Source organism: Sceloporus undulatus, chromosome 7 (genome assembly GCF_019175285.1).
Source record: "Sceloporus undulatus isolate JIND9_A2432 ecotype Alabama chromosome 7, SceUnd_v1.1, whole genome shotgun sequence".
In the NCBI taxonomy this organism is placed as follows: Eukaryota; Metazoa; Chordata; class Lepidosauria; order Squamata; family Phrynosomatidae; genus Sceloporus; species Sceloporus undulatus.
Window position 1 is genome coordinate 2,070,762 of NC_056528.1, and position 20,409 is coordinate 2,091,170.

The window sequence follows — 20,409 nt, forward strand, 5'->3', positions numbered from 1 at the left end:
GTATTAAATCCTGCAGCTTTAAAGATGAAGCTGCTCCCTGGCTAGACTTCAACTCCCATGAGCCAGCGGGGCGTCGCGTCGCAGTGACGTCACCCCTCCTGAGTCGCGTCCCTTCTGACGCTACTGCTGCTGTCTGAGGCTTGGTTCCTGCTTGGAGCAGAGAGAAGGCAGAAAGGAGGTGAAGGTGAGAGGGAAGGAAGGGGAGCAGACGCGTGTCAGCGCATCCGGACGTGACTCCCAGGTAAGAGATGCGTGTTTATATATTTTTTCTTGTCTTTTTTTCTGCTGGGTTGATTTTGCTTATTAAAGACAACCAAAGGGAGGGGGGAAGGGGGGGTCAACACGTGTATAATGCACGTGGGAATGGAGGGAGGCGTGTCAGTGGGTGCATTTGCAAAACCAAATGTGTTTCTGTGCCCTTGCAGGTTGATCTTCTTTATTTATGGGGGGTTTTAGTCCACATTTTAATGGCTGATCCCTTTCTCTGTGTCAGAAGAAAGCAAAACAAACAAAGCAAAGGAGGTTCTGCAAATATTGCAAACAAACAAAGTATAAAATGTAACACAACAGAATGCAATGTCCCTTTTGACACAACTGTAACACTTTGGGCTCCTGTTTTCTTTGTGTGTGTGTGTTTTTTCCTCCCATGATATTTGTTCTTTTTAAATGGTTTTTAAAAAAGATATTAAAATAACACACTTAACACACGACAAAGTTTAAAACGTAGACTTGGGCAACCGCTTTTAACTGCCGCAGAGGATCAGTGCTATGGAATCCTGGGAATGGATTTTGTGACATTTCAGCTTTCTCTTCAACCTCTTTAGGAAGCGATAGGCTGGGATTTGGGTTCGTCTGCTCGGCATCCGCTTCCGGTTATTAGTCCGAACTGTACGGGAAAGAAGATGCAAAGCAAGGCCGGCTGGTGAAAAACCCGCCTGGATCTTAAAAGTAAGTTGGAAAAGTAAGTTGGGAGCCTCACAAAAAAGAGAAGAACGAGGTGCGGATTGCTTGGATGCAAGAAAACAACCTTATTCCAGAGCAGATGGCTCACCCAGATGGCTCAGGATTGTCTATTCCAGTATGCAACCATCCAGATGTTGGTGGACTACAAATCCCAGCAGCCCCAGCCTAACATACTAGCCAGGAGCGATTGCTCTGAATCCCAAAAACGCCTGGAAGGATGCATGATTCTCCTGCTTTCTAAGGCTGTGTCTGCACTGCAGAAATAACCCACTTGGGCCCCATTGCCACTTAGAAATAAATCGCTTTGCGATCCGAATTGATGGATGGGTTTGGCAGTGGTGTCAAACTGGATTTATTTCGGTAGTGTGAACGCAGCCGTTTCTCCTCTCTCATCCCTGCCTTGCAGATTGTAGCCTCACACTTCAGCAATCCAAGGAAACTGTTTGGAAAACGGTCCAGTTCTGCTTTGTCCCAAAATAAAAAACCATTGCCATCTGCAAAATAAATGCAGAGCGATCCTGGGCAGCCACTTTCCCTTCTTTTCTGGCTCTGTCAGACTGAGCGCATTGCCCTTCGTTCCTCCTCCTTTCCATCTCGGCCGCCTTTGCAAATCGGATCAGCGGAAATCAGATTAAGGCTTCTTTTTGTTCTTCCTCTCGGGGGAAACCGTCGCATGGTTTGGCTGGAGCAGAGAAAAAGAAAGACCGCATCTACATTGCAGCATTAATGCAACTTGACGCCACTTTAACTGCCATAGACTGCATGCAATGGAATACTGGGACTTGCAGTTTTTTTAGGGGGGAACTACAATTCCCAGGATGCCAGAGGATGGAGCCATGGTAGTCAAAGCGGTGCCAAACCGACTTTCCCAGTCCCTTGGATATGGATTGCCCTATGGCCGCCCCAAAATGTCTCGCTCCATTCATGACTATTTTAAGTGATTCTTAATTGTATGTTATAGTGTTATGGCTTAGTTTGAACCACTAAATTGCTTTAAGCCACAGCAGTTAAAGCGGCGCCGAACTGGATTATTTCTGCAGTGCAGATGGCATCCTAGGAGGGATTTGGGGCACTGTTGTAGATGCACCCCCCATCTGTTTCTATAGTGTTTCTATATCTGTTTCTATTCCTTCCAGCGCAATGTCCCTCTTGTTCGCCCGTTCCAACTCCATCCTCGCCTCCAAAAAGGACAAGAGACACATGGCGGAAGTTGGCGCCTCCCCGCTCAAGCACTTTGTCACGGCAAAGAAGAAGATCAATGGCATCTTCGAACAGCTGGCCGCCTACATCCACGAAAGCGCCACGTTTTTAGAAGGTGAGTCAGTCTGTGTGACAAAGAAGTGCCCAGCCGCTACATGGCACCCTTTTCCTCCCATCCCTGAATCCCCTTTCTCCTTTTCATTCTAGAAACGCACAAGAATGTGGATCTGGACCCGGTCACGACGGAGGAACAGGTGCTGGAAGTCAAAGGCTATCTCTCCAAAGTCAGCGGGATCAGCGAGGTTTTGGCCCGGAGGCACATGAAGGTGGCATTTTTTGGGCGGTGAGTCAAGATGCCCAAAAAAGTGGGTGAATCCTCCTTTCTTTCTCTGTCTCCTTGGTAAGGAATTTGGCATGGAGAGCTTGGGGCAGTGGCACCTGTTTACTATGCCCTTCCCTTTTCACCCATTAACAGCGCCAGCCGTTGTTGTTGGGTGTCTGCCAGGAAATGCCAACCAGGTTGAGTCACTCCCTTGCTGTTAATTCTGGAACGTCTCACTTGCGTAGGAAGGTTGCATCTCCCTTCTCTGAAGCGCTTGGCAACAGGAGCCTTCTGTGTTTTGGATTTTGTTTGAATTTTAGGATGCAGTGGGACCTTGGTATCCGCTGGGGGTTTGGTTCCAGGACCCCCCCATGGATACCAAAATCCTTGGATGCTCAAATCCCATGATATACAATGGGGTATTATTATTATTATTATTACTACTACTACTACTACTATTATTATTATTATTGCCTTTTGGGGTTTGGTTCCAGGATGCCCCTGTGGGTACCAAAATCCATGAATGCTCAAGTCCCGTTTAATACAATGGTATAGCAAAACCCGTTAAATCAAACGTCAAAATCACGGTTTGCTTTTTGGAATATATATATATATATATATATATATATATATATATATATATATGCCATGGACGCTTGAATCCATGGATGGAAAATCTGTGGATATGGTGGGTTTGACTGTACTGTGTTTGCATAAAACATATCCCTAAAACACAGCAAAAATACAGTAACTTCCCAAATCCACAATGCCCAATAAAGGTATCGCTGTTTTGTGGATTTGGGATGTTATTGTATTTGCATTTACGTACATGATGAGATGGAGTCAGGAACGTGACGGTGTCAATGAATGCATGGAAATGGTGTGGCATTGAAGCTTAGCGCGCCTGGTAGAGACTTGACACTGTGGGTCTTGTTGCTTTTAGGACGAGTAACGGGAAGAGTACTGTTATCAATGCCATGCTGTGGGACAAAGTCCTGCCCTCGGGCATCGGCCACACCACCAACTGCTTCCTCCGTGTGGAAGGGACCGATGGCCAGGACGCCTTTCTGCTGACCGAGGGGTCCGAGGAAAAGAAGAGTGTCAAGGTACAAGGGAGTGTCCGGCCAGCTGGCGGACGTGACTCTTTCCCCAAAGTCTGTAAGTCAAGGTAGCCTTTCCCCCAGCTCTTGCAACTGCAGGCCCCATCATTCCCATTGGACCTGGGTGGGGGTAATGGGGGATGTAGTTTAGCATCCCAGTTGAGGAATGTTTGCCCCCAATTCAGCAGGCTACCTTTGCAATCGAAAGAAGCAGCCTTTGGGGGGCTCTCCAAATGTTTAGGTTTTTCGGGCCATATGGCCATGTCCTGGAAGAGTTTATCCCTGACGTTTCGCCAGCATCTGTGGCTGGCATCTTCAGAGATGTGTCAGGAATAAACTCTTCCAGAACACAGCATGAAAAATGCTCAAGAAATGATAGATGCCAGCCGTGAACGCCTTCGACTTCGCATTCTCCAAACATTGTTAAACATCTGCATTTAAAGCAGATTCTTTAGGTCCTCTAGCAGAACTCTACGGTCAACGTCTGATGGAAGTTGATCATAGAATTGCGCTGGAGGACCTACAAATGCCTAGAAAAGTGTTGTCTCTAGGAATCTCTAGGTCCTCCAGTGTGACTCAGTGGTCAACCTCTGCCAGAATTTGACCATAGAGTTGTGCTGGAGGACTTAGAAGCAGTGGTTTGTGACGTTTGGGGCTCCAGATGTTTTGGACTTCAGTTCCCAGAAGTCCCAGTCAGTATGCTCATTGCTCAGGAGTTCTGGGAGTTGAAGTCTCAGAAATCTAGAGGACCAAAGGATGAGAACCACTGGCCTAGAGATTCCTAGAAAGGACATATGTCTCAAATCTGCGAATAAGCAAATACACAAAAGTTAAAACTGCAAATATGGAGGGCCAGCTGTCTTCTTCACCATAAAAGTCACCACTTTTAGAGAGCATTTATTTCCGGATCCACCTGCGCAACCTCACCTGATCTTTCTCTCCTTCCTCCGTCCGTCTTCTCCAGACGGTCAACCAACTGGCCCATGCGCTCCACCAAGACGAACTCCTCACCGCCGGCGGCCTGGTCAGCGTCATGTGGCCAAACTCCAAATGCTCCCTCCTCAAAGATGACCTGGTTTTGATGGACAGGTGAGAGATAAACCTCCAATCCCATTTTATTTTCCATCCGAATTCTGGGCATCCAAGAACAGATTGTTACTACGCTGTGGACACAACTCCCTGGTTCCATAGGGGAGTAAGTAATTCATGCGCACCTGAGTCAATGCGGTAAAGAAACTCCTTTTTACAGTGGCTTTTTACATGCACCCATCCCACTTTTCCTCTCTATCTGGCCGAAAGGGTGTTTTAGCAGCATCTGCATTAGGAGAATGTGTTTTCCTTATGAAACCAAAGTTTCCTCCTGCAGTAAAGGCGCAATGTGTGCAAAAGTTGTCCAGAAACCTTTGCAGTTTTTTGTGCATGAATGTAAGAAATTGAAAAAAAATCCACATTGCTTATTTTATTTTCTCTGGTGCGTTGGGGTTTTGTTTTTCTTTTGGGAAAGCACCCTCTTCCTCTGGTTGCCGTCCAGCTTTTTGGCTTTGCAGGCATTAATTCCTCACCAGATGCTATATTCTCCAGCCTGCGAAAGGCAAAGGCGGCTGAGGCCTTTTCCGTGGGCGGCTCAGATAATGGCTTTAGGCTGCTTCCTGCCTTTCAAAGCTGCTTCTCTTCAAGGCTGTGCCTCTTGTTATTTGACCCGTCATTTCCCAAGATTAAATTAGTTGAGTTTCTGTATTTTTGTTCCTCTCAGACCTTCAGATAAATTGGACTTGAGCCGTATTGGTCTTGACCAATGCTTTGAATTGCACCCAGAAACAAACTGGACTTTTAGATGCTAAAAATGGTCCATGGCTTTTAGCCATGCGCAGGGCTTTGGTGCCGTCATTTGGGTGGAGAGGGCGGTTTGAACCGTGCTGGTTTAGCCATGCTGCCGTCCTTTGTGTCGCCTCTAGCCCCGGAATTGACGTCACCACCGAACTGGACAGCTGGATCGATAAGTATTGCTTGGATGCTGACGTCTTCGTCTTGGTGGCCAATTCAGAGTCAACCCTCATGCAGACGGTAAGGTCCATCCGTCCGTTTTCTGGCCCCTTTAATTTTTGATGTGGGTATGGAGCATTAAACCCATTGCACAAAATGATCATCTCCACTTGGTCTTCATTTGTGCAACAAGACATGGTGTCATGAAAACACAGGATGGATGAAATGAAGAGGGGTAAGGTGTAACTCTGGGATTCCCTTGGAACCGTTTGCCCCACTGATCCCACCCTTTTGTTCCCCAGGAGAAGCAGTTCTTCCACAAAGTGAACGCCCGCCTGTCGCGGCCCAACATCTTCATCTTGAATAACCGCTGGGACGCTTCGGCCTCCGAACCGGAATACATGGAGGAGGTGAGCTGTTTGCTGACATGGGGAGCAGAGAGTAGAAAAGAAAGCATGGCTTAACAACGTTGCTCCCAGGCAGATGGGTTATAGCATCCTTGGGGGTGCGGGGAGAGCACATCGCACCAGGTGACACCCCAGGGAAGTGGATATATGTCAACTTTTGGTATCCTTGGGGAACACCTGGCTTTGCAGCTAGTTCCTGCTCACAATACAAACTCTCCTCCTTCCATTTATTTCCTCTTTTAGGTTCGGCGCCAGCACATGGAGCGTTGCACCAGCTTCCTGGTGGACGAACTGGGAGTAGTGGACCGGGCGCAAGCCGGGGACCGCATCTTTTTTGTCTCCGCCAAGGAAGTCCTGAGCGCCAGGATCCAAAAGGCTCAGGGGATGCCCGAAGGAGGTGAGGCAGTATAGGGTAGTGGTTAGACCACCAGACCATTCAGCAAAGAATGTTCTTCTGAAGACTAAAGGATGGATTTTGATGACTCTCCCTCCTAGGAGGAGCGCTGGCCGAAGGTTTCCAAGTACGGATGTTCGAGTTCCAGAATTTCGAGAGACGGTTTGAGGTGGGTTTACTTGGTCTCTTTTATCACAGAGGTTGCAGAAGAGGAGACACTGTAGCTCAGAAATACAGGTTGAGTCTCCTCTATGTGAAATGCTTGGGGCCAGAAGAGTTTGGGATTTTGCATTTGCATATACATAATGAAATATCTTGGAGCTGGGACCCACATCTAAGCACAAAATTCACTGATGGTTCATATACGCCTTATGCACATACCCTGGTCATTTTATCCAATGATTTTAATAATTTTGTGCATGAAGCAAAGTCTGCGTACATTGAAACATCAGAAGGCAAAGGTGTCCCTATCTTAGCCACCCATGAAAAAAGTTTCCATTTTTGGAATATTTCATATAAAGGAGACTTAAAGTGTATAGTGAAATGCCAAGCAAAGTATTTGACTTGAGACAGAGCCAGACTCCTGCAGTGCCTCCTCATCAATGTTGTTGTTGTTGTTGTTGTTGTGTGCCTCTAAGTCACTTTTTTACATATGGTGACCCTAAGGCGAATCTATGAAGAGTCTTACGTATATATAAAGAGTCTTATGTATATATAAAACGTGATTCAATGCCAGGTGCTGAGTTTTATTCCCTCCTTCCCTGGTTCCTGCAGGAATGCATCTCACAATCTGCCGTGAAGACAAAATTCGAGCAGCACACGGTCCGCGCCAAGCAGATCGCCGAAGAGGTCCGGCACATCATGGACTCCGTACATGTCGCTGCGCAGGAGCAGAGGTGAGTCGCGACACTGAAGACCCTTTAAATATTTTGGTCTTGTTGATCCATATCAACAAACCAATTCTTTGAGTTTGATCAGTGCCAGGGGTAGGTCTTTGGTCAAGGCAAGAGCCTGTTGAAGACCAAGCCACTTGAACATATCTAATGCAATAAGAATGGGGCACAACAATTCATTGTTGCTGGGAAGACTCCCTTGCACCTCTCTTTCATACACACACACACATATAAATATATATATAAACATACATACATACATAAACTCCATGCCACACTGACTCAGGATTTGTTCAGATTTTATGCTGCCATTGCCTTCAGTGGCTTTCCATGGCTGAGCAGGATCCAAACCCTGATCTCCAAATTCGTAGGTCTACTTCTACACTGCAGAAACAATGTAGTTTGACACTGCTTTAGCCACCATGGTTCAATAGTATGGAAATCTAGGATTGGTAGTTTGGGGAGATATTTTGCCTTCTGTATTACAGATTGCAAACTGCTTAAACAGTGCTGAGTTCACTCAGTATAGAAATGTAAATGCTGTTGCTAAACGCTGTTGCTTCAGTATCAGAGATCTCTGGTGCCATGACAGGCTGCAAATCCCAGGATTGCATAGCATAGGAGCCATGGAGGCCGCTGCTGTGCCACTCTGCTTTGGAGGTGCATTTACTAATTTGATGTGTGTTTCGTCCTCCCAGAATCTACTGCTTGGAAATGCGGGAAGATCGGCAGGAACGCTTGGGCTTCATTGACAAACAGCTGGACTTACTCACTCACAACTACAAGCAGAAAATCAAGCAGCTGACCGAAGAAGTGGAGAGGCAGGTGAGCGACTTGGCAAAAGGAGACGCAACGATAACGCAGCCAGGGGATAAAAGATCCCATCGTTGTGGTTTATGACCTCTTGCTGTTGCGTTCCTTCTTGAAACCTTATAAGTCTGCTAAACCAGTGGTTTCCAGGTTATGCCATTTGGGGTGGCATTTCAGGGTGGCATTTTCCCCTGCCTATTCTGCCCACTTAACAGGCACATTTCTGTTCTTTATTTCGCTTTCCAGGTGTCGAATGCCATGGCGGAAGAGATCCGGCGTCTTTCCGTGTTGGTAGATGACTTTCAGCTGGATTTCCACCCGTCGCCGGTAGTCATAAAAGTGTATAAAAATGTGAGTAAACCTAGTACAGATATCTGAGGCCATTCATGGTTCATGGTTGGTGCACTAAGCCTGTCTAAGCCATTTAGGGTTTAATGTTCTGTATTTTTCCTTACCTTTGTTCGCTATTCTGCAGCAACATGGGAAGGAAGAGGTTGGGAAATACATATTCAGGAACTAGAGTTGTTTCTTGTCTGTTTAGGAACTGCATCGACACATCGAGGAAGGTCTGGGCCGGAACATGTCAGAACGATGCTCCAGCGCCATCGCGGCCTCATTGCAGACGATGCAGCAAGAAATGATCGGTAGGTTCTTGTTTCTTGTTCAGAAAATGTTTCTTCTGCCGATCAACTCTTTGTGGATTTTGCATAGAATAAACCCTCTGGTTAAAGTGTTTTCTGGGCATTATTTCTGCGTAGAAATAATTTCTGACCAGTTTCTCAGCAATTGGACAATATGGCTTTTGACCGTTTTCTGAATATTTCCTGGTATTCTCTGCATCCGGAGCAAAGTGTCACCATCTTCTGCCTGCTTCCTTTTCTCAGATGGTTTGAAGCCTCTCCTCCCGGCTTCCCTCCGGGGCCAGATTGACATGTTAGTCCCCCGACAGTGCTTCATGCTCAGCTACGACCTCAATTGCGACAAACTGTGCGCGGATTTCCAGGAGGACATCCAGTTCCACTTTTCACTCGGCTGGACGATGCTTGTGAACCGGTTCCTGGGGCCGAAAAATACCCGGAGGGCCCTCATGGGCTACAACGACCAGGTGAGTAATTGCGGATGGCTGTGGGGCTATGCGTAGAGAGCCAGTGTGGCATCGTGGTTTGAGCGTTGACCCTGCAGACCTGGGTTTGAATCGTGGCTCAGCCATAAACCCCTTGGGTGACCTTGGGCATGTCACACTCTCTTAGCCTCAGAGGATGGCCATAGCAAACCCCCTCTGAAGAAGTGTGCCCAGAAAACCCCATACGTTTTAACACTGGCAGCCCTAATTAAACATACATGAGCCCTTGCCAGATTTCACACTGGCAACCCTAATTAAAAGTACAGAAGCCCTTTCCAGGTTTTACTCTATATCTTCCAAAGTCCCCTATCTAGGCTGAAGGATTTTGCGATTTGTGAGAACCTACAAACTTCTCTTGTTTCTTTTCTTTGAACCCTCTCTGGCCATCCTCCGTTTTAGGTCCAGCGTCCTTTGCCGCTGACCCCGGCCAACCCAAGCCTGCCTCCGTTGCCCCAGGGATCCCTGACTCAGGAGGAACTCATGGTGTCCATGGTCACTGGCTTGGCCTCCCTCACCTCCAGGACATCCATGGGCATCCTTGTCGTTGGCGGAGTGGTGAGTTGAACCAAGAAACACAGGCTGCAAGTGTTCTGGGATTGATAGTTTTGGGAGATACAGTTGCCTATAGTCATCTTTTTAGTGGGGGATCCGTTCCGTACCCCCTTGTGAAAATGTCATTTTGCTTATATTCAAGCCCCATTGGCCCCCCTCCGCGCATGAGCAAGGGACGCGAGTTTCAAAGTCGCGAGAACAGAGGGAGGACTGTATTTCTCTTCCTATGTTAGCTCTGGCATCACAGCAAACTACGAATCCCAGAATCCCATAGGATGGAGCCATGGTAGTTAAAGCAGTATCCGACTGCATTAATTCTGCAGTAAGAGCCATTGATGCATTGTGGTTTACCAATCAATCAATCAATCGTCCTATTGTGGTCAATGATCATATTAAATGACCATAGTCCTAAATTGATGTGAATGCATAAAATGCACACATACTGGGAACATTAGTGAGATACATGCACCTACGGACACTTAATAAAATATAAATATAATAGGGCTTGAATATGCACAGTTTTCCATTTTCGCAAGGGAGTCCAGTATGGATCCCTGAAAAGTTGAGTGAATTGCTTCATGGACCCGAACGATCCTTTCTGTCCCTTCTCCCCGGCGTTATAGGTCTGGAAGGCAGTGGGTTGGCGTCTGATCGCACTGTCTTTCGGCCTCTATGGGCTCCTCTACGTCTACGAGCGCCTGACCTGGACCACCAGAGCCAAGGAGAGGGCCTTCAAGCGCCAGTTTGTGGACTACGCCGGGGAGAAGCTCCAGCTCATTGTCAGCTACACCGGATCCAACTGCAGCCACCAAGTCCAGCAGTGAGTGCGCAGCTTTGCACCAAGCTTTGCGCGGGCGGCAATATATGTCACAGTCCCTATATATATATCCCTATATATATATATATATATATATATATGACATACTGCATATATCTTCCATCTTCTTTTCTCCATGCTTTCTCAATGAATCCTTTCCAAATGCCATCAGAGTCACTTCTTCTCCATAATCCCCCTTTTCACTTTTAATCTGCATGTCAATTTATTATTAATCGCTAGTCATCTATAATAATAATAATAATAATAATAATAATAATAATAATAATATAATATAGATAGGTAGATATATAACAATACTATACAACAATACTATACTTCTATCTATTTTAATAGTCATAATACTTTATAGTTCTATTATCGCTTTCTATTCCTATTATCGCTATTATCACAGCTGGGTTCTGCTTGTCGACCAATGTCACTTTTTGGCATCCTTCAGTCCCTAACCCATAAGACTCCCTGTAGTTTTTATTGACGTTCCCCTCTCCTCTTTCTGTTTTCTCTTTCACAATGACAACAACAACAACATGGAAAAGGGAGCTGGCTGGGACTTTTGCGCAGCTCTGCCAGCAGGTTGACGTGACGCGGGAAGATCTGGAGAAGGAAATCAGCGTCCTGAACCAGAAGATCGAGGTCTTGGATGCCTTGCAGAGCAAAGCCAAGCTGCTCAGGTACTTAGAATAGAAACTCAGAATGGAAGGGATCCCCGGAGATCATCAATCCCAACCCTATAGCTTCCCAGACTCTTTTGGAAGATGCTGCATCCACATTGCATCAGTAATAATCCAGGTTGGCTTCTGTGTTGTGGATGCAGCCAGAGTCTTTCCCAAATCTTCTCCATGGCTTTTGTGGTGTTTGTGGCTTGCTTGCAGGTGGGGGGAATCTGGGGATAGAAAGTGGTCACTCCTCCTTGTTTTAAATAGGGGAAACATTAAAGTTTAATGAAGACTTCTCTGTCTTTTTTTGCAGGAACAAAGCCGGCTGGCTGGACAGCGAGCTGAACATGTTCACGCACCAATACCTGGAGCAGGGCAGATAAAGTGCCACTGTTAAAGGGAGAGCGGCTTTGTCCGCTTCGGAAAAGAGTGTGGGCTTAAGAGGAACCCCTTGGGAGAGATGCAGAGCAACTAAGGGCTGCGCTTCTCCCTTTCGGACACGGGTTCAAGAGACCCCTTTGCCCCGTGTCTCTGCTCCGCATGGTTTCAATCCCTCACTTCTGCTTGGAAACTCCTCCTTTGGGAATCCCACACTTCTCTTACGCTAAACACTTTGCAGGAAGGAAAACCCAAATGATGCATTGAAAGGAGAGGAGACCTCTCCTCCCTTCCTTCTCCTCCCACTCCCTCCTTTTTTTAGACCCAACAATGAAATCCCGAGATCAAATTGTTCCAAAGATGTCCCTCGATTCCCTCCTAGTGATTTTTTTGGGATTTAAAAACCCTCAGATACATTTTGTGTTCCTCCAAGGAATAGTCTCAGAAGCCGATGCAAAGTTGGACAGGTGTGATCCTACCAAAGTTAAACTTATGCATTGGTTTTGCTAGGGCAGATTTATAATTGGGATTAATCTAGATATATATATATATAGTGGGTTTGCTAAGGGGAAGTTGGGTGACCATATATATATATATATATGGTCATGCAACAAGTCCTTTTCAAGTTAACCAAGTTACTGCAACCCCTGATGAATTCTTGAGAATGGTTTTGCCAGGACAAAGATTGGGATTATATATCCCTCACCATTGGCTATGCTTACTGGGGATGCTGGGACTTGCAGTCTGACGCCGTTTGCCGTAGTTTCCCTGTTTGTGGCTCTCCATCATTTTGCGTTCCTTTTAAAACTTTAATTTGCTGGGATCCTGTTTGCATTCGAACTCGGGATGTCCTTCTGAGATGTAATGAACCGAACAACACCGTTCTTTTATGATATGTTAAAATAATTTAAACAGTTTAGCCAAATGCACTTTATTCAGTTTCCTTTTACTTCTTGGTTGTTGATACTCCTGCTAACTTAATCCATTATTAACACACACACATACATATATATATATATTCCTCTGTTTTCACATTCTGGTTGAATACAAGATGTTTTGAAACCCTCTCCAAAATGTGCGTTTTCTACCTGCGACGTGTATTTGCTCTGAGGTTCTGGCATGAATGTGGTTTATTGCTAAAGCAATGTTAAAAAATGGAAAATGAAATTAAAAGGTGAGACACACGACGTTGGACAAAAAGCCTTTGCCTCTTGTCTTTTCTCAATTGAAAATGCCTTTCCTAGGCTGTGTCCGCACTTCAGATATAACCCAGTTTTGCACCACTTTAGCTGCAGCAGCTCAATGCTTTGAAATTCTGGGAATTGATTTTATTATTATTTTTATTTACTATTATTATTATTATTATTATTATTATTATTATTATTTTATAATTTAATTATTTGGGGGGCATTCAGCCAAATTCTTGACACTTTTTATTTTATATATTTTAACATGTATATTTTTTTCTGCTTGAAACTTCTTTTGGATTTCAAATATTTATATGTATATATATATATATATATATTGCAAATGCTTGAAACTTTATTTTATATATTTTAACTATATTATATAGATTCTTTTTTTAAAAAAATATTCAAATGCTTGAAACTTTATTATTATTATTTATTATTATTATTATTATTATTATTATTATATTATTATTATTATTATATCTATATCTATATACCAAATGCTTGAAACTTTTTTTTTATATATTTATACAACACACACACACACACACACACACACCAAATGCTTGAAACTCCATATATATATATATATATATATATATTCCAAATGATTGAAATTTCTTATTATATTCCAAATTTGAAACTCTATATATATATATATAATATACTAAGTCCAAAGCTCTGTTGGATTTTCCTTACACACCTTAAGGTCATTTTATGCACATCCATTTTTTAACCATGAGACTTTCTGCATGCAAAAACATTTCTGGCCCCATGCATTTCAAAGAAAGGGAAACTCAACTTTTTGGATTGCCTTCTAGCATGAGAAAGGGTCTGCGGCCCCTTTAAGAACGGACCGCGCGTTGCATGCTGGGCAAGGTAGGCCAACAGAAGCCCAGCTGGCCAATCAGGAGGCGTTGGTAGGCGTGCATTGCAAGCAACGGACAGAGAAGTGAATGGGTGAGTCTTGCAGGGATGCAATTGCAAGGGGAGTCTTTGGGGGGGTCTTACTATTTTGGGGGTCAGGAGGATGGGGACCTTCCTTTCCCCCCTTTTCCAGCTGTGTCTCACTGCAAATCCCATCAGCCCCAGCCCTGTATGATGGGTGCTGCAGTCCAACACATTAGCAGGTCCTTCTCTCTATTTGGAAGAGTCAGAATGACTTCTTAAAACCTTCCAAATAAGTCCCACTGCAAATCCCATCAGCCCCAGCCCTGTATGATGGGTCCTGCAGTCCAACACATGAATAGGTCCTTCGCTCATACTATTTGGAGGAGTCAGAATGATGTGGGTCTTCTCCCCCTCTCCCTTCTTAAAACTTTCCAAAGGAGTCCCACTGCAAATCCCATCACCTCCAGCTGTGGATGATGGGTGTTGCAGTCCCAACAAATTGCAGGGTTATTCCCCCTGCTGTTTAAAAAACCCTCCGGCTAGGTCTCACTGCAAATCCCATCTCCCCCAGCCCTGCATGATGGATATTGCAGTCCAACAAAAGGGAGGCTGATGGAGTCTATTGAATGACATGGATTTCTTTAATTCCTCTCCATATACAGTATATATATATATATATATATATATCCCCCAATATGTCTCACTTCAAATCCCATCACTCCCCATCCCTGCTTGATGGGTGTTATAGTCCAACTAGTGAGAAGGTTATTCTCTCTACTGTTTGAAGGGTCAGAATAATGAGGGCCTCCCTTAAAACTCTCCAACCAGGTCCTACTACAAACCCCATCACCTCCAGCTGTGCACGATAGGTCTTGTAGTGGACAAATGGACCTTGGCTGTCCTGTTTTAAGGCTGATGGGAGATGCAGTTAGTCCTGAGGGGGGCTCTGCTTAAAGTAGGGGAATGAGGAGGCTGCCTAGCGGAGAGAGGTTTAAATTGTTTGAATGCAGATGTTGCTGGATATATTATATTATTACTGTATTAATATATTAATGTAATATATATTATTATATTATATTAATATAATATATTTATAATATCATTATTAATATCATATATATTATAACCATGTTTTCTTTCTCTTTTCCTGGACTAAGTCCACCTGGTCCTTCTTTCCGGGGGCAGAAAAGATGGATTTGGAGAAGCTGCGCCTCTTGAACCAAGATCTCCTCCAAAAACTCAGAGACAACCAAGAAGAGTTCAAGAAACGGATCCATCTCCAACTGGCCCCTCCATCATCCCCAGGCGGCCGAAAAGCCTCTCCGGAAAGCAGAGAGATCATGGAGGCCAAGGGCCAGGTACAGAGAGCATTTGGTTTTCAACTCCTGAACGTCTCTTATTTATTTATTGTGTTTCTCTTCGTTGCGGGTTTTGTGCGACGCTGTGTGAAACCGTTTTGCACAAATTACGCGGTTTTCCCAAGATATTCACGGGATAAACTCCTGATCTCCTTTGTGTAATAAACGCGCACAACGACAACAATGCATTGATATTAGGGGTCTCTGGACCGCAATAAAACCCGCAATAAGTGGGATAATATGTTTGTGTTCCCAGAAGGAGAACCGAGGCCTGTTTCCCAACGCTTTGAGGACCGTATCCGCAGGAGAACGGCGGCTTAGGATGGAGACACCCGGCCCCGATTCCTCCTCCTCGAACCCATCACCGTCCCGCAACGGAGGTCCGAACGAGAGACGTCTCTGGGGACGTTTGGATCCTGGTTCTCCTGGTGCCAAAGTGGTTTTGGTGCCATCAACGGAGGCATCCGGATCTTCAGAAACTGGTCCCACGGCAGAAAATGGTCGCCTTCAAAAGGAACCGAGAAAACCACCTGTGTCTTTGGAAGAGCCGAGTTCCGGAGAGAAACCGGACGCAACGCCGACCAAGGCGAGAACGTCCGTCCGGATGCCGCAGACCCCCAAGTCGATCCTGCTTACGGCGGGGTGCAAGGGCTCCAAAGAGAAACCAAAGGTGCGCCTAGTAATCCGTAATCCGGAAGAAAGTGCACATGTTGTGCATATATGTGCAGGGCTGGGGGCGATGGGATTTGCAGTGAGACGCAGCTGGTGTTTTTCTTTTGCAGAAGGAGGCCGGGCGTGTGACGTTCGTATCTGACCCCGCGGAGGACACAATCCCAGCTGACCGCTGGTCCGTCCGCCCGTTCCTGGGTTACGACTGGATCGCAGGTAAGGGAGCGTTGTAGTATTTTGCGCTGTCAGAGGTCCCGCGTTCAAGTCCAGTGCCAGATGAAAAGGTTATGGCTGACTGGCCCTATGGATAGCATCGCAAAATGGTGTCCCATATATAAAATGGCAACATTGAGGTTTGCTTTGAGAGCTAACTAAACTTTGAATATCTTGAAGCCATGGATGCAGAATCTGTGCCAAGGAGAAACGAGGAAGGATGGATTCCCATCTTGCTTCCATCCCCAGAAGCCGCTTGCTTTTCATCCGGCGCATGGCGTTCCTTTCGACTCCCTTCTTCCTCTCCAGGGCTGCTGGACGCGGGTCCTTCTTCCGTGGCAGAGAAACCGGATCAGTACTTTTCCGAGCTTCAAGAGTTCCGGCGAGTGAACCGAGACGCTTGCATCTACGACCAGGATTTGTGGTAAGCGGGGAGGATTTGCGGGAGTGGTTAGTATCCCTCTGCGTGCCTGAATCTGCTCCGGGTTTTAGTCCAAACTTTTAAAAAGCCACCCAAAGCAACCGAGGCCCTTTACGTCCCTTTGCACCTTGCACAGCTACCGTCAATGTTGGATTAAAACCCAAACCACTGCACCAAGCAGAGTCCCAGGATGTATTTGGAACAGGTTTGCCGTTGCCTTCCTCTGAGGCTGAGAGAGTGCGCCTTGGATTCGAACCCAGGCCTCCCAGAGTCCTAGTCCACTCTCACCCCACAGAAAACTGTATATAAGGCTTTGTTTCTATGTTTATTTCTCCACAGGTCAGAAGACCCGGCTTCTTCGGCTCGCCACCGAGAATCAGAAACAGACCCGGCTTCCCATCAATGTACGGTCAGATTCAAATCCGCTCCCTGTGTCCCCCTTTCCTTTTTTAGTGGCTATGCAATCCTGGGATTTGTAGTTTTGTGAGACGTTTCGCCTTTTCTGGTGGCACCCAAACAAACAACAAATCCCAGGATTGCATACCATGGCAGTTAAAGCCGAATCAAACTGGGTTAATTCTCGAACGCAGATGCAAACCCTGTTTCTCGCTTTCTAGGTGTCTTCTGCTACCGGTTGAACAAGCGCCTCTTTCCGCAACCCCTGAATCCTGAATCCGCTTGCCCTGTTTGCAAAACCCCCCGAAACCAGAGACCCCCGGAGACCCCAGTGGAACCCGCCTTTGTCAGGTTTGTCTAGCTGAAGTGGTATTGGACTACATTATCCCTGCAGTGCGGATACACCCTTAGTGCAGGGTTTCTTTGCCTTAGCGATATGCGTTTGCATGGGCTTTCAGGTCTCCCCAGCTCTTTCAGCATCCCCTTTATTTTGGGGTTGTGTGTCTTTTTGTTTTTTTAGGGTCAGCATCCCAAGATCGACCCTCCTTCCGGCTTACAAGCACAAAATCCATCGCAGGAAAAGCTACGAACCGGCCGATGACTTGGCGTTGCCTTCTGTGAGTTTCAGGTTCGAAAGAGGACGGTTGTTGGAATCAGGCATGCCGAAATGGGGTGATCCCCTGGCTTGAATCCCCCCATTTAATAAATGGGTTTTGTTTCAATCCGATAGCACTGCCTGGCCGGCTGGGAGAACCCAATCCGAGCATTTAGTCCGACGCTCAGCAGCCTGGACCTGGGCTCTTCCTTGAACGCTAATCCGGCCGGATGCTCCAAAAAGGTAAAGATGCGCTTTGAGCATTGGCCAGGGTTCAATTCCCCCCTCAGCCATAGAAACCCACTTTGGGCAAGAAGTCACACTCTCTCAGCCTTGGAGGAAGGCAACGGCAAACCTCCTTTGAGCCAGTCTTGCCAAAGAAACCCCAGGATAGGTTTGCCTTAGTTTGTATTTCGGAATTCCAGATCAGAAATATGCAACTTATGTGCATTTTTAATAAATAAATAAATAAATAAAATATAATATGTGACCTCGATTTAGTCAATGCGTTCTCTTATCTGGGTTCCAGGGTTCTCGAGTGTCGGGGGGAACCCGAACCGACGAACTGCTGGACCGTTCCCGCATGGCAGAATTCGAACTCGGAAACATCACCCGGCACCAGAAGCGCCATAAGCCCCCATTTGGAAAAGCCAATTAAAAAGCGCATTTGCCTTTTCCCTTGCACTTTATTAATTCATTGGGAACCGATAAGAGATATTTTATAAGCTATCAGGACATCATGCATTGGGCCATTCAAGAAATTATATGGGCACATAATTATGCATAATTGCATAATTATGCAGCTTCTTTTTTAATTTTCACTCATCACCTTTAAAAAATATTATTATTATTATTATTATTATTATTAGCCTGCCTTTCCTTACAGATCGAGGCAAGTTACATACATAAACCATGGTTTAGGGTGATGCGTGAAAAATGTGCGACCTGGATAAGCCGTGGTTTAGCGCAATGCGCAAAAGGGCATGAATAGCATAAATCATGGTTCGGCGTCATGTGCAAAAATGTGCCACTGGCATAAGGCATGGGTTAGTGTGACGTGTGGAAATGTATGGCAACCATAAAGCATGGTATAGTTTAGTCAGTGCAATGTGCGAAGATGTGTGGCTAGCATAAGCCATGGTTTAGTGTGATGCCTCCAGGAAAGCCAAATATGTATGTCTCCTAACTACGTAGAAACTATCTGCAGGGATCCACCTTGAAATGGGAATCTTCTGAAGGATGGTGGTGATCTTTTCCGGCTTCTCATTGGCTCTTCTTCGGTTGCCATGGTGACCGGTATGCAGCATCCTTTTCCCCAGCATTCCATCCATGGACCGTTTGAAACAGCACATGCTTGGTCCTTCATTGCCTCCCTGGATGATGCTGTGGCTACTGAGCTACGAATTGTGGCTACTTGGATCCATCTGCGGTGCCAGCGTATGGCTGGATGCCGGTAAAGTAGAAGTGATTTTATTTCAATTTAATTTAATTTTTAAATTAAATTTCTGTGTATACTTAGAACAAAAGGAAGTAAACATACAAAATGCATAAACATAAGTTGAATCCCATAGCAGTGCGCCATGGCAGTTAAAGAGGTGCCAAAAGGGTCTGTTCAATATAAATATATTTATAATATATTATAAATATAAACTCATGAAAACCATGTGGTTCCCAAACTCTGGTCCTTTGGATGTTTTGGACTTCAGCTCCCAGAATTCCTGGCTGCTGGCCAAACTGAAAGGGGCTTCTGGGAGTTGAAGTCCAAAAACCTGTTTTGTAATTTTAATCTGTTTAATTCTTTTTAAGGGGGGTGATATTATGTACATATTGATATATTACTTTTCACACCCCAAAACACTTAGAGGACCAAAGTTTGGGCATCGCTGGTTTAAAGCGACAAACCGTAGTTAAGGCAAACCGTGGTTTATCGTGACTTGCGTTGTTTTTCTCTCGCCGCATGCAGGGGAGTTCCATATCCGCTGGAACCAGTGGCAGCCATGGGTTTGCATGTGTGACTTGAGCAAGCAGGCTCGGATCCGGCATTTTGTGGTGCGTGAAATCAACGCCACATTTGCCCCGAAGACCTCCGAGTTTTGGCAGGAGAAGGCCTGCTCCTTGGAGGACTGTGGGACCTGTCTGCCAGAGGAGTGCCCTGGCGACGCCGAAAACGCACGCTCCTTCAGCTTCTTCCAGCGATTCCAGAGCCTATCGTCCCCCAAACCCCATGAGGTGGAGATCCCTCTGCCCCCAGAGACAGACCTCCTCCCGTCGTACGACAGCCTGCCCTCGGTGGACGACGTCGGCCACAGATAGCAAAGGCGGGTGTTTATTTCCCCATGGATGGACTTCAGTGCTCATCATCCACAGATGAAAGGATGGGGGCTGATGGGCATTGTAGTTGGCAAAATCCAAAGTTATGGGAGTCTGATCTGAGCTCTGCCGCATCAGATGTTGCGCACATCAATGCATCCAAGCGGAGAATGGAGAGATCTGCAAAGAGAGGAATGATTCCACTGATTTCGCTTTTGGCTGATTTCATTTTTACATTTCATTGATTTCGCTTTTCACTGATTTCAATTTTTTTTTAACACAGTGATCCAAAATGGCGAACGAGGTTTTTTCCTGCCCTGAGACTATAGACTTATGGTCTATAGGCTATGTTTATGGTCTTCAACCATAAACCATGGTCTATGCGAGTTGCACATTTCTGCGTATCACGCTAAATGATGGTTTGTGAGAGTTGTGCATTTAAATCCAGAATAAAGCGGTGGATTCGAGTCTGACTTGACTGTCGTCTTATTTCCCCCCCAAAGCGTTGGTTTGAGTCCATGTTGTTGTTGTAGTAGTTGTGTGCCTTCAAGTTGTTTCAGACATAGAGCTATGACTGGCTCCCTATTCCCTTCATCTGTTCCTTCCTGATTGGCTGTACTAATTGGTTGGACTGCAACTCCCAGCAGCCTGGAAAGGGATAATGTGGCTGTAGTCTTAGAGGGCCAAAGGATCCCCTTTGACTCCTCCAGTGCACTTAATTAGACTAGAGCATCCATAGGTTTTGGGATC

The 20,409-nt window shown here is 45.7% G+C and overlaps 2 protein-coding genes across 3 annotated transcripts; both read left to right on the top strand.

The window, feature by feature from the left end:
• Positions 1–116: 116 nt before the first annotated feature.
• Positions 117–12,178, top strand: MFN2 (mitofusin 2). Its single transcript, XM_042477979.1, has 19 exons — positions 117–241; positions 825–948; positions 2,100–2,278; positions 2,371–2,506; positions 3,429–3,591; positions 4,550–4,674; positions 5,541–5,649; positions 5,871–5,978; positions 6,219–6,372; positions 6,471–6,538; positions 7,144–7,265; positions 7,961–8,087; positions 8,319–8,423; positions 8,614–8,716; positions 8,957–9,177; positions 9,595–9,750; positions 10,371–10,567; positions 11,119–11,253; positions 11,552–12,178. Exons 3-19 carry the CDS (start codon positions 2,104–2,106, stop codon positions 11,619–11,621), a joined length of 2,274 nt encoding a protein of 757 aa, XP_042333913.1. The 5' UTR covers positions 117–241; positions 825–948; positions 2,100–2,103; the 3' UTR covers positions 11,622–12,178.
• A 1,438-nt stretch (positions 12,179–13,616) lies between these two features.
• On the top strand, positions 13,617–20,132 carry LOC121936133 (migration and invasion inhibitory protein). 2 transcript variants are annotated; one of them, XM_042477994.1, is made up of 11 exons: positions 13,623–13,766; positions 14,855–15,055; positions 15,312–15,725; positions 15,838–15,940; positions 16,247–16,361; positions 16,698–16,762; positions 16,976–17,105; positions 17,275–17,371; positions 17,485–17,592; positions 17,879–18,802; positions 19,313–20,132. In XM_042477994.1, exons 2-10 carry the CDS (start codon positions 14,888–14,890, stop codon positions 18,005–18,007), a joined length of 1,329 nt encoding a protein of 442 aa, XP_042333928.1. In that variant the 5' UTR covers positions 13,623–13,766; positions 14,855–14,887; the 3' UTR covers positions 18,008–18,802; positions 19,313–20,132. The 2 variants fall into 2 exon arrangements, with proteins under 2 accessions (XP_042333929.1, XP_042333928.1); XM_042477995.1 differs by lacking the exon at positions 19,313–20,132 and having other exon boundaries at positions 13,617–13,766; positions 17,275–17,382; positions 17,879–18,018.
• Positions 20,133–20,409: the final 277 nt, after the last annotated feature.

Coding starts and splice junctions, on each gene's coding strand:
- MFN2 (XM_042477979.1), top strand. CDS start 2,104: ATGTCCCTCTTGTTCGCCCGTTCCAACTCCATCCTCGCCTCCAAAAAG. Junction 2,279..2,370: donor AAGCGCCACGTTTTTAGAAG/GTGAGTCAGTCT, acceptor TTTTCATTCTAG/AAACGCACAAGAATGTGGAT. Junction 8,088..8,318: donor CCGAAGAAGTGGAGAGGCAG/GTGAGCGACTTG, acceptor TTCGCTTTCCAG/GTGTCGAATGCCATGGCGGA.
- LOC121936133 (XM_042477994.1), top strand. CDS start 14,888: ATGGATTTGGAGAAGCTGCGCCTCTTGAACCAAGATCTCCTCCAAAAA. Junction 15,726..15,837: donor GCTCCAAAGAGAAACCAAAG/GTGCGCCTAGTA, acceptor TTTCTTTTGCAG/AAGGAGGCCGGGCGTGTGAC. Junction 16,763..16,975: donor AGACCCGGCTTCCCATCAAT/GTACGGTCAGAT, acceptor CTCGCTTTCTAG/GTGTCTTCTGCTACCGGTTG.